Below are 13,263 nucleotides of genomic sequence, written 5' to 3' on the forward strand. Positions count from 1 at the left end.
GGGGCCAACAGCCCATTCCCTTCTTCCTACCCCCTACTTCCAGTGCCCTTGCTCGTACCACACCCATCTTCGAACTTGGCCTTTATTTTGATCTCAACTACACACCTATACAGTTTCGTCTTACATGGTTGTGACGCTATCACATTGACAAAATCTGTCCACAGACAGACAAACACCTCACAAAGTACTCAAAACCGCCTCTGTGGTAGTTCCCGCTACAGTAGGTGTCTCCAGGACCACATTTTGCCATAATGACACACAGACTCACAAGGTGAAATCAATACTAGCCACACTGTCGCAGCTGGTAAATACACATAACACCTTCAAATAATAAAGAGTGGGTCAGCGTAACAGATCACAGTGACTCAGGGTTCTGCACAGCAGAAGGGTTGAGAAAACACATTCACATGTTGAGACGGTAAAAGTTTGATAAGTCTTAACCAAACTGCCTGTAGACGGCATTTAGAGGTCGGCAGTGTTACCAGGGAAACCCAACACACTGCAAACAGCCATCCTGGTGCCAAAACAGAAACCGAATCCAGCAGTGACACAGAAGCCTCTGCAACCTGCTACAATCAGCACAGAGGTCACTGCTGTTTCCGTTTGTTTCCTGTTCACGTTAATGTGCTGCCTTGATCACTGAACTGTAAGGATGTTTTTTGTGTATTTCACTTACTGCTGTTTTTAATTTTGTCTCAGTTTTTGGTGTTAAGTACTCATAGGTGTTTCAGCACTATACTGTCATTCAAATACTGAAATATATTGTACTTAAGGCTGACCGCAATGTATACATAAAGAATAATAAATATATTTAAAAATAACATTCCATTTTAGCCCAGTATCTCTCTGTGTACATCTTACACCGTACCAAACAACAGCAAAAGAATCTCACATCAAGGTTCAAATAGTAGCTGTTCTGGAGCTGGATGATCACGAAATTAAAAAAATTGAGATCATGTGGCATGGCTGAAAACTCCAGCACAGCTACTAAATGAACCTTAAGGTCAACTGCTGTTACAAAGGTCAACAATGAACTTTGAAAGTCAAAAATAAATAGGTTTTTTACTCAGTGTTTATAATTACAAAAATAAAACTACCCCATCTGTAAAACACCCAGAAATAAAATTTTGTAGCAGTTCATAACATCACATTATCAACATATGAAGGCATTAGTCTAACACTAAGATTCATAAAATTTCATCCATTAAATATGGTATGAGCAGTTAGCGTATTTTCCTCTCCAGTGCGGTGGGTGGTCGGCTGGACGTCTTCTCAGGAAGCACCAGCCTCAGCTTCCTCCTTGGGGAGGATCCTCCTTCCTCTGACAGGTACTCCTGCTGCAGCAGTGCAGCAGCTGCAACTGCATCACCTGTGGAAGATACACTCTGTGTAGACATACTTGGTGCAGAGATACCTGATACACACACATCTGCTGCCTGCATGCTGCCTCCTGACACCCCTGCTGCAAGTCCTTCAGTTAGAGCCACACCCCCAGCTGACATATTGACTGTCGACCCAGCTGGTACATGCCCCATCTCTGTCTGACTGTTATTGTTTGACAGATTCTCCACAGTGGTTAGTGGTCCAGGAGCCTGAGAGGTCACCCCAAACGAACCATCCACACTTGGAGGTGCCTGAGTTGGGAGAGAGAGGCTCTCCTTGGTCTGGGGTGCTTGAGATTCAGAGGGCAGCTGATGTACTTCCCCAGTCTGCAGGCCTGGTCCCTGGGCTGGATCAGACTTCAGTTTTGCTACAAGAGGAGAGCTGTCAGAAGGTGGCCGACTCTGTGAGAGGGACTGCGCAGGTGGGATAGCTGGGTTTGCTGCTAAGATCGAGGCTAGTTCTGCAAGCTGGGAGGTGTGAAGAGGAGAGGTATGTATTGCACTTGCTTGCAAAGGGTTAGCATGTACAGTGTTAGCTAGAAGAGAGGTAGTAGGAAACGTGAGGCCTACACCAGCTTGCCTACTGAAGCTGTCTGGGGCACCACTTGGAGCCATGTTGGGCCCACTGATTGCTATGCTAGGAGCAATGGATTTAGCTGGATAGCTGGGGAACAGTGTGTTAGATCCTTGGGCTATGGTGTTGAGCAAAAAGTTCCCTCCTTGAGAGAGGCTGCTGGCAGTCAGTTGTGAGCCCACTGAACCAGTGTTGGTAGTGTGATTCCTGTCAGTGGTAGAGAGGGATACGGGATACTGCACGGAAAGCTGAGCACTCCCTAGTTCCAATCCAGCTCCCTGATACTGAATACTTCCTGCCTGCAAGTTTTGTCCCTGTCCAATGGCAATAGCAGAGGCTGATTGGTCAGCAATATTGGTGGTGTAGCCAGATTGGGAGTTCTCTGGGTGTGTATTCTCTCCCTCGTCACCTTCTGTACTTCCCTGGCTGCGTTGCCCACTTTTGGAAGTCATTTTTTTCTGCTTAGAGGATGTTTTGCTTTTCTGTCCTCCTCCTCTGTCTTCTTCTTCCTTCTCTTCCACACCATCCTCAGTCAATCTTTTAGTGATGGATTTCTTCATTTTCTTGCTGCTACCCTTTGTTTTCTTACCAGACTTTCCTTTCCCTTCCTTCTCTTCTCTTTGTTTTCCATCCTGCCTTTTATCTTTACTCTTCTTTGAGTTGCTTTTCTCTGAGTGGCCGTGGTCGGTTTTCCTCTTAGGATGGACTTTGCTTTTTTGTAGCGGGTTCAAGTTTAGTTTAACCTTCAGTAACCGGCTTGACTGGACTTTAGCTTTGTGTCCTCTTACTCTTCCTCTGTCCTTGTCTCTGGTGGTCCACTCTTCCTCCTCCCTCTTTCCTCTTCCTCCCTCGTCCCCTTGACTTTTTCCTTGCTCTAGGGTTCTCGGACTCTCCAGATCAAACGTTACGTTTCTTGTTGCTCTTCTCCACTCTGTGTTCTTCAGCATGTCAGACTGGTTGTGGTTAACATTCCTACCCCTGTCAATCTGTCTGTACTGAGAAGGGAAGTCATCAAACAGAGCAGAGTCTCTCATGTTGATGTGAATCCTCGCTTGTCTCATGTTCTGCTCTGGTGGTCTGTATGTCCTGTGGCACCTCTCGCAGTGTAAAGTCTCATGTCTTCTGCTCTTACCTTCCATATCAGTACTGTGACTCTCTCCCATCTCTCTGTTTGTCTTATAATCAGTCAGGGTCTCTGGTCTCTGACTGAAGATTTCTTTCCATGGATAAGAGGAAGAATTGGTGTTGCTATGAGAAAAAAGCCTGTTAGGAATGTCCCTGTTAAAGATTCCCTGTTGAGTCCCCCTTTCGTCCTCTGTCATCATCCTCATTCTCCTCTTCTCTCTTTCCTCCTCTGCCTCCATACCTCCATTTATCCTGTTGTTCCCTCTCATCAGGTTCTGCCCCATCCTTCTCTGTCCTTCGGTGCTACAGTCCAGGCACCTAAAATGACTGAGGTTTTCATCAGCTCTAGACCTAAACTGGCCACCATGGCCATCTATCCTTGCATCTAACGTCATGGCTTCCGTGTCCCAAGGCTGGCTGCTATTTGCTTGCAAGAAGAGGTCCCTCCTCTTTTCACTAACATCTAGGTGATTGACATGGTGATTCGCAACTGTGCTGCTTCCCTCTTCTTCCTCTTTTTGTCTTTTACTTTCTTTCAGTTTCTTCCTCCGAGACACTTGATGGTAGATCAGGACTACAAGCAGGGTCAAGCCAACACCACCTGAAGCACAGCAGGACAGGTAGGATTTTAAAATTTGTTGGGATTTACAATTGTTAAAGGCTATCAGAATTATCAAAGTTAAATCATAAATAACAACTTTAATAAATAAAGTCCTCAGGGGCACCACTCTTCTTAAAGATGAGAAATTATTCAATCAATTGATTGAGTCTCATAAAATGCACTAAACTATCACTTTGGAACTCTGATTAATAATTCAATTAATAACTATAACCAAAATTACCATTAATAGCTAGTAGGTTGAAGGATTTGGAGTCAACATAAAAGAGATTGGCAAATTATTCACTCTAAAGAGTGTGGCTCTGTTAAAGGGCCAAATTGAAGTGTACATGTGAACTGTGTAGAATAAACGGTGCCAGGTTAAAAGAGAGCTAGTTAGCATGCAAAGACTCTGTCTGTGTGAAGCATAACATTAACTAACATCAACTTAAAATGTGGCTACCAAATCCAAAAACGCACATCACAACAATAAAATTCAGAGAAAATAAATCAATACATGTACATTCACAAAAGTAACACAGTCCTGTGCTTAGCCGTGTGCTCTGCTATGCTATGTTATGCCCAGTTATATGTTCGGTGGTCATGTTACCAGTCCATAAAGGAAGAAGTTGCTTTGAAGTTGCTATGATTATCTGGCAGTCCCGTTTAGCCAGGCAGGGCAGAATGTTGGTTCCGATTGAAGAAAGTCCTTGCTGTGCAGATGGAGGACCCGGTCACTCCGTCTGTTGTTCTCCTCAAAGTCAGTTCTTAAAGTTAGCTGGCAAACTGTGTGTGGCAGCTGTCAGCGGTAACTGTTGTTGCAGGAATCTTACGCAGGCCCTCGCATTGCTGCTGTAAGAGAGAGAGTTCAGTTGTGCTGTTTGTCTGCTCCGAGCAGAGAGAGGTAGAAGAGTTCGGTTAGCAGTGAACTAACCAGAAATCTTAAGGCAAAGACAGGCCCTCATGTTGCGGCCGTAACCCTTTGTTCTTCGTCTGAGGATCTGTGGCCGAGGAGAGAAGAGCGGAGAAAAGAGAGAGAACAGTGGCCGCTGACCCCTTTTATTGACCTGGTAACATCACGGGTTGCAGGTCAGACTGACCAGTGGTAGCTGTAATGCTGAGATCAATGGCCCTCTTTGTGGAATGCTGATAAAAGTTTAGTTAAAGTCCCACAAATTAATGAATTCAATGGTGGAGTGCCCATGGTCGAGAGTTTCCCAAGCCATCTGTGTCATTTATCATCCTTAGCTCATCATCATCCTTAGCTCCTGCATTGAGGGGTTACCTTAATGCGTCATAATTACAACGTGAGTGCGTATACATGGATTGTGGTTGCGCAAGAACAAGGACTTGAAGGTGGAGCTTTCTTCTAAGCCTGGTGCATTCTTGCCCTGGAAGTACACATGCCTCAAACGTTTGTAGGGATGCTCATGGTGTGAATATTTAATTTGGAGGGCTGCAACCATTGAGGCGATCTCGTCAGCAGTAGAAGAGAATGCCGAACGAAGCTCTCTGTAGTCATTTCTGACATTGGAAGGTTGAGACTGAATACACTTATGGACAGCTTTAGAGCTGGTCTTCCACACAAGTTTAACTTTCTCCCTTTGGGTTGCATGAGGCAAGTCAGTTAGATGGGGATCAATGATTGGTGGCTAAAGTAATCGTCAATGTGGCGATGACAGTTCAGGATAAAAATGTTAATATCCTTAGCTATAAACTCAAGCACTTCAAAGCGGGGACACTGTGAGGTCATTTCTGGTGAAGGCGAGACTAAGCTAGCACTTCTGTAAACATGTGCATCATATGCTACACTTCTCTCTGGTTGAGAGGCAGGAGCTGAATAGCTCTGAAATGTTCTAGTCCCCCTTTTAGAGGGATGAGCACTGATGAATGTGTCGTGCATCAGTGGCTGAGAAGAACATGATGGGGCAGAATATCTCCTAGAGGATAAACTACATGTTTCCTCTCTGTCTGTTTCAGAGAGATGGGAAGTCAGGTAGCTGTTACCTCTGTCTCTGAGTGGAGGCTGAGTAACTGACTTAATTCCCAAGGACTCTGGGTTGGTTGGGGACTGTTGCCATCTTCTGAGTGGATGGGGAGAATCACATTGGCTGAACGTCTGTGGTGGGGAAAGACGTTCTGATCTAATCCCTAACAATTTCTCTTTGTGTGAAAAGAGATCTGACTCTGCTGAGTGCAGGTCTTCTAAGTAGCGCATGGCTTTCTTGTTAGCTGTCTGAACCTATCCTTTGTTCTTCATCGGAGGATCTGCATAACGCAGACCTCTCCCAAGGTGTGGGCGAGGAGAGACGAGTGGAGAAAAGAGAGAGAACAGTGTCTGCTGACCCTTTTTACTGAACTGGTGACATCATAGGTCACAGGTCAGACTGACCAATGGTAGCTGGAATGCTGAGTTCAACGGCCCGCAGGATTGTGGAATGCTGATAAAAGTTTAGTTAAAGTCCTACAAATGAATGAATTCAATGGTGCCCGTGGTTCCAACAACAGTGATGCCTTTAATGGCTATTCACATTTATCTTTACAGTTCTACATAAAAGGTGTTGTATAGCATTGTTCCATCATATCCGGTCCAATCATGCCCTAATTTCAACCTGCTGGCTCACAATGAAATTTTTTTAATATTGGTGCAATGAGAAATAACACAAAATGTGACATAAATTAGACATAATAACAGCAAAATATACAGACAAAACAGAAACTGTGATACAGTATGTTTGACTGATCAAAACAGAGGTTATGAGTTTTTGTTTAGCTGTATAGATGTGTATATTAATATATTACTATCATTAGATCATTAACAGCATATGTATATTAATCTATAGTTTAAATGCAAAATGCTGTCAATGTAGTTAATGTCACAATAAAACACATAACATCTAATTAAGCAGTAAGTCGTGAGAGCCACAATCAACCGTGTGTGTGTGTATTATAAAACAGTATCATTGGTATCAATTGATCTGCTATTGTGCAGTTGAAATTTTGTCAGGTATTTTAGCCAACTGAGGACTGCAACAGTGTGTTTTTGTATGTAAGGGAGATTGTGTCGTATGCGGTGTGGTATGTGGACCCAAATGCAGATGACCAGGAAGCGGTTTGAGGGTGAAGTAGCCGGATGGCTACAGTGTTTATTGGGGGTGATGTGGTTTAGAGGCAGGTACAGGCAGACAGACCGGTAGGCAGACAGGTAACAAACAGGTAACAGGAAAATAGGTTACCGGCTGGCAGTGGTGAAAACAACAAAGTGAGTCCAATGAGGCTAACCAAGTCCAATAGGGAGCAGGCAAAGTTCAAAATCCAGAATCCAGACACGGTCCAAGGGAGACAAAGAATCCAAAACAGAATTCACGGTAAGAATGCCGGGAAACTGGGCATGGGAACCAGGTACAACTAAAGTGCACCAAATAGCTACACGCACAAATGTCAGGAACACCCACAAGACAGGAACAAAACTCAAGACAGGAGTAACACCAGACAGGAATCACAATGATCCGACACTGAACAAAGGAAAAGACCTGGACTAAATACCCTAAGGGAGGTGAGACAACGAGACATAGATGCAAACAATCAAGGAAGGGCCAACAATCAAAACTGGAGGGAAAGCAAACCAAGACAGTAAGTAAAACCACAAGACACACAAGGAGAGGAACAAACTACAAAATAAAACAGGAAATGATAAAATGTCAAACGATAACAGACTGTGGTGCACAGCTGTGCAGTTATCAAAAAATAATGCCTTCAAAAAATAAAATAAAAGTAATTGTGTTGTGTATCATTCTCACCAATAAAGCAGATGACTGCAGTGATGGCCAGATCTCGAGCATACAGTTGAGGCGTCATGCTGCCTCTTGTCTCTATCTGCACTGTGATGTTCTGATTGGATGGGACACAGTTGGCCTCAGTCAGCTCCAGCACTGTGGTTACAGCTGGGTTGTCAGCGCTCACACACACCATCCTACGGCCATTATAGAGAGTCTGAGAGCAGCGGGGGGGAAGATGTCAGGTTCAAGTTAACTAGTCTTATAGTGATCCTTTTCTCCTTAAAACAACAAAAAAAAAAATATCTGCACTGTAAGATCATTTAAGTTGGGTAATTGGACCCTGGCAAACCTGCTTGCAGGTCTAGTTTCAATTGTTTCTGGTGTAAGGAAATTGTCACTTGATTCAAATTCCTACTCACTACGGAGTATAATCTCCTTAAATTACTTATTTATTATACCTGTATCATCAAACAGCAATTTTTCCTATAATATAATTTTTACATTTCTTCAACCTAGTAATACAATGCTGGTATGAGTTGTAATTTGCAGATTAAATATGTTTCTACTCTGTTATTATTGCTTCAATCATTTATTTTAATGTGGCAGTTCTTGAAACAAGTTAAGCTGCATTGGAAATGTGCACAGGTTGAAGAACTCCTGCACCTTGTTGGGTTGTTGTATGAAGGTGGACAGGAAGGCAGCTAGTTCCAACAGCTGACAGGAGCAGTTCCATGAGTTGAGGTCCAGGTTGAGGTTTGCCAGCCAGCTGAGGTAGGAAAAAGCCTCAGCAGGAGCAGAACTCAGACGGTTTCTGGACAGATCCAGAGTCTGCAGGCTCACCAACCCACCAAAGCTAAGACCGTAAGACAGGATCATACTGTATACATTACATTGGTGTTGTTGAAACTCTTTTCTTTTTTTACTTTGAAAGAAATATATATATATATATATATATATATATATATATATATTGTGAGAATGCAAAAATACTAATAGTAATTGTAAATGTAAACTGTGCTCTCTTGCATTTAAGTATGAAAAAGTGTAAGAAAGAAGAATGTACATAACGCATTAAATATGTGCTAACCTGTTTCTATCCAGATGATCTATCAGGTTATCTGACAGATCCAGACTCTCCAGATCTTTGAGGTCAGTCTGAGGGAAGGAATCAGTGTCCAAACAGGTTAGCAGGTTTCCTTCCAGTTTCAGGCTCCGCAGGGCCTTGTTACCTTTAAGCCAGGCACCTCGGATCTGCACATCAACACAGAGAATCATGTCAGAGGAAAAAGTACAGGCTTTATTCAGTCCACAGAGTACTCAAAGCCACAATATATACAGATGCATGTAGTTCTTTCTCAGTACAAGAAGAGAACTATGGCAGTTCTGAAAAACTTAATATCTACTATGTGATTTCCACTCATTGTGACTGTGTTAATAGAATAACCTCTCACCCACTGGTTCACCCAAATTCTTTGAATCAAAAATACAACAACCAGCTAGAAACTATCTATCATCTACTTCAAATACCTTCCCGATGTATCTTTCCCCTGAAGAGGTACCCACCATGTTGATGAGGTTGTGGCCCAGGGCAAGGACCTCTAGCTGGGTTAGATTGGTCAGAGCTCCACCCTGTAGGGCCTGGCTGGTCAGGAGGTTGTGGTCCAGCAGTAAAGTGTGGAGGAACGGCAGATTTCTGAAGGACTGTTCACCCAGCACTGAGATATGGTTATGACTGAGACCTGGACAGGACAGAAATACTTATAGTTCATACTTGCAACATTTTTAAGCCACTATGTGTAGAATAGTAGGGTGTATCAAAAAAGACAGTGTGGCAAGCAGCTACTGTACTGCTATCTGCTCATTCTTCTCTTCCTAAAGAGAATAACTGTAAAATGCAACATCCTACACATGTGCAAGTACATACAAAAGCACACACACATGAACAGACACACATAGGTACTGACTGACCTATGACAGTAATGTTGCTGAGGTCAGACAGTGAGGCAGGCTGGACTGTGGAGATGGAGCCCTCTGTTAGCAGCAAAGCCTGGGTTGTGTCTGGAGCGTCTGGTCACACACACAGTTAACACACACAGTACAGTCCTGTAAGCACATGAGGTCTCATGGGTAACACTACAAACTGCAGTGTATGTGAGGGAAAATTAAATCTAATACAATTACTGTCATTTAGTCAGGGTAAGATAAAACACAAAATCTGTCTTTTACTGTAAGTCTGTTTGTGTTTGTGTGTGAGTGAGTGTGTGTTAGTTACCAATAATGTGAGCCAGTCTGTGACAGATGACGGCATCATCAGAACAAACCACACAGGTAGCAGGGCATGATGGGACAGGGGACACACGCTGGGCTCTGATGACTGACAGCAGCAACATCAACAAAATACCTGCAGACAAATTCCCATTTCCCGCAAAAAAAACTATGAAAAATAACATATTGGAAATTGGCAAAAAAAAGACAAGCTTCTTAATGCCTGACGTTGATGGACTGGAGTGTGTTATTATTACATTAGTCTACAGTATTTCTCTCATCTTAGTCTGCAATAATTGTTGGCAGGATACAATTATTTTGATGGTCTAATTTGTTTATGATAATGGAAATCCATTGTGTATAGTACTTACTGATCATGGTGTGTTACAGCAGAGGTAACACGATGATGAGGTAGCATCTCTTCCATAGGGCTGTAACCCGATACAGCCGCATCACTGTCATGATCATCATCTGTTTGGCCTGTTAAAATACATCATTACATCTTTGGAAATACACTATACACCTGTCTCCTCTCTTCAGCTCTGCACAGGTGAATGTAGACTGCAGCCCCCCCAGGACCCTATGATCATGTCCTGTGCTCATAGACTGAGAGCCCTGACCATTACATACATCATCAGCAACAATCCATACCTTTGTGTTTTTTTTCTGTCCTTCTGACCATAAAGTAATTTGGTTGGGATTAATTTGCAAAAACTTATTTTGCACAAAAGCTTTACAAAACCAAACCTGGGTAAAAAGAAATATACAATGAATCCTGGCAGTACTATTTTTATTCTAAAAATCATACAGTTATGTTCCATGTTTTGTTAAAAACAATTATGTCATGGGCCATTATAATAAATGGTCTTGAAGTGATCTCGGTTTAGGATTGGCATGAGTGCAGTAACATTGAGGAATCGATTGTGATGTCTGTCATTTGGACATGTGAATTTAGTTTGTAAAGATTAAAAAACTGAATTGAACTTTTCTTCAGTTTTCTTGGGGCCCTCTGGAGCCCCATCAGAGACCTCAGCGTGTCCTTGGACCAAAGTTTGCAAACCTCTCTGATGGCTCACCAGTGAGCCAGTTGTCATGTTTGTTCACTGTTTGTTCTGAGTTGCTAGGCAAACAAACAGTCATGTGTGTTTTGGCAAGAACTGACGTGTGTGTGTGTGTGTGTGGTATCATCAGGGAAGGTGGAGGTTATCCCCAGAGGACACTGACTGATGGATGACAGCCAGACATTGTAGCAGAATGAGGGCTATCATGTTTCTGCTAAAGCTCTTTTCCTAATGGACTTTCCTCTAGTGAGCTGTCCTCTGTGATGAAGAAATATGAGTTACTTTACAACAGTAATGTTTCCATAAAATCCATAAACCAGAGTGGATTAACAGAATGTGAATATGACCAACCAAAGAACAGAGAACCACAGAAACAGTATGATGGTGTTATATGCTGACAGACTTTGAGCAAGTTCATCTCAAATGATGAGAAGTATTTGGGTATTTTATTTGGGTAGTCATAATTGTTTTGCATCGCTTTTCGGTCATTTTGTGTCTCTTTGTAAAGCGTTTTGAGTAGTCAGAAAAGACTAGAAAGGCATATAAGTACAGTTCATTTACCATTTATAGTTGTTTTGCATCTCTTTATGGTCATTTTGCATCTCTTTGTGGTTGTTTTGTGTCTATGTGGTTGTTTTGTGTCTCTGTGGTTGTTTTGTGTTTCTTTGTGGTTGTTTTGTGTCTCTTTGTAGTCTAGTATCTATTATCTAGTACCTTATTAACAGGTTATGTACCATAGTCGTTTAAAGTAGCTGTAATTAAACATCTTCTTAAAAAACCCACTCTTGATCCCGGGGTTTCAGCCAACTATAGACCTATATCTAACCTTCTCTTTCTCTCTGAGATCCTTGAGAAAGCAGTCGCCAATCAGTTGTGTGACTTTCTAAATAACAATAGTTTATTTGAGGATTTTCAGTCAGGATTTAGAGTGCATCATAGCACAGCACTGGTGATAATGGACTTGTCTCTGTACTTGTCTTGTTAGATCTTAGTGCTGCATTCAACACCATTGACCATCACATCCTATTACAGAGACTGGAACATTTAATTGGTATTAAAGGAACCGCAATAAGCTGGTTTAAATCTTATCTATCAGATCGATCTCAGTTTGTGCATGTTAACGGTGATTCCTCTGTGCAAGTTAGTCACGGAGTTCCACAAGGTTCTGTGCTTGGACCGATTCTATTCACCTTATATATGCTTCCTCTAGGCAATATTATTAGGAAACACTCCAAAAACTTTCATTGTTATGCGGATGATACCCAGTTATATCTATCGATCAAGCCAGATGAAACTAACCAGTTAGCGAAACTTCAAGCATGGCTTAAACACATAAAAACCTGGATGACCTGCAATTTTCTGATGTTAAACTCTGACAAAACTGAAGTTATTGTATGTGGCCCCAAACACCTCCAAGATACGTTATCTAAAGATATAGTTGGGTGAGTCCTGAACCAGCCCTTAGTTATGCTGCTATAGGCCTAGGCTGCCGGGAGATTTCCCATGATGCGCCTCCTCTCCCTCTCCATCTGTGTGCATTTTTATCCCATTAATGCATGTTACTAACTCGACATCTTCTCTCTCCCGTAGTTTTGTGCTTTCTCGTTTCTCTCCTCTCTCCTTTTGTCGCTTTCAGCAGGTATTTCTGCCTCCGGAGCTGCAGAGTCTGGACTGCTCAACAACTGCTACTACAGTTGTTGTTACTGGCTCTGTTACTATTATTGTCATTATTATTCCTATGACTGTAATTCCTATTATTATTAACTTATTAATATTAATATTACCACTACCATTACATTATTACTATTTTAAAATTCTAGGTGGTATTTACATTGTGCTTCCCCACCCCCCTTCTCTCTCTCTCTCTCGCTTTCTCAAAACCTAACACGGCAGCGGCGGATGGCCGCCCACCAGTGCAATAAACTATTTGCGTGATCCCCAGCATCACCTAAATATCTTCTCTCTCCATCCTGCAAGCTTGTGACTAGACAGAGGAGCAAATATACCCACAGTTGATTAACATTCACCACAATAAACCCAGAGAGCACTAAACTTGTGAGGACCTTTTTTTCCTGCAATGTCATTGATTTACTTTATGCTTTCTGTCTGGTTTCTGAACAGTCATACACCTCTTCCTAAACCAAACAAATAATGATTAGGGTGCAAGATCATTTAAAAACCCATCACAAACGGCTTACCTCTTGAACAGAACTCAAAGGTCCACCCCTGCTATGACATGGTACACTCCACTCACATTATGAATCCATAAGAATGATCTGTAGCTCTGTGGGACTACTGTTGGGGGACTTGTTGAGCTACTGTTGAGCTCCAGCATTTACTGGTTGCTACAGGTACTGTGTAAATGTGTGTGTCTAGCTTAAGTTACCTGGCCCTTTCTAGAGCATGCTCAGTAGAGCCGGCTGTCACCTGAGAGGCACAGGCGTCATGTCTGACTTAGTTTCCTGAGTCAGAAATTAAC

At 42.5% G+C, this 13,263-nt stretch overlaps 1 protein-coding gene across 3 annotated transcripts; it reads right to left on the reverse strand.

The window, feature by feature from the left end:
- Positions 1-786: 786 nt before the first annotated feature.
- lrrc53 (leucine rich repeat containing 53) lies at positions 787-13,208 on the reverse strand. Of its 3 annotated transcripts, none has more exons than XM_044221135.1 (9): positions 12,983-13,208; positions 10,095-10,203; positions 9,731-9,832; positions 9,427-9,525; positions 9,022-9,197; positions 8,546-8,709; positions 8,122-8,311; positions 7,480-7,672; positions 787-3,682 (listed from the first exon to the last, which is right to left on the reverse strand). In XM_044221135.1, exons 2-9 carry the CDS (start codon positions 10,099-10,101, stop codon positions 1,224-1,226), a joined length of 3,390 nt encoding a protein of 1,129 aa, XP_044077070.1. In that variant the 5' UTR covers positions 10,102-10,203; positions 12,983-13,208; the 3' UTR covers positions 787-1,223. The 3 variants fall into 3 exon arrangements, with proteins under 3 accessions (XP_044077070.1, XP_044077068.1, XP_044077071.1); XM_044221133.1 differs by having other exon boundaries at positions 9,731-9,859; XM_044221136.1 differs by lacking the exon at positions 12,983-13,208 and having other exon boundaries at positions 10,095-11,593.
- Between the last annotated feature and the right edge of the window lie 55 nt (positions 13,209-13,263).

This window comes from Siniperca chuatsi, linkage group LG13 (assembly GCF_020085105.1).
Source record: "Siniperca chuatsi isolate FFG_IHB_CAS linkage group LG13, ASM2008510v1, whole genome shotgun sequence".
NCBI lineage: Eukaryota > Metazoa > Chordata > Actinopteri > Centrarchiformes > Sinipercidae > Siniperca > Siniperca chuatsi.

Coding starts and splice junctions, on each gene's coding strand:
- lrrc53 (XM_044221133.1), bottom strand. Junction 8,710..9,021: donor GCCACAACCTCATCAACATG/GTGGGTACCTCT, acceptor GTTGATGTGCAG/ATCCGAGGTGCCTGGCTTAA. Junction 7,673..8,121: donor TCATACAACAACCCAACAAG/GTGCAGGAGTTC, acceptor CGCTGCTCTCAG/ACTCTCTATAATGGCCGTAG.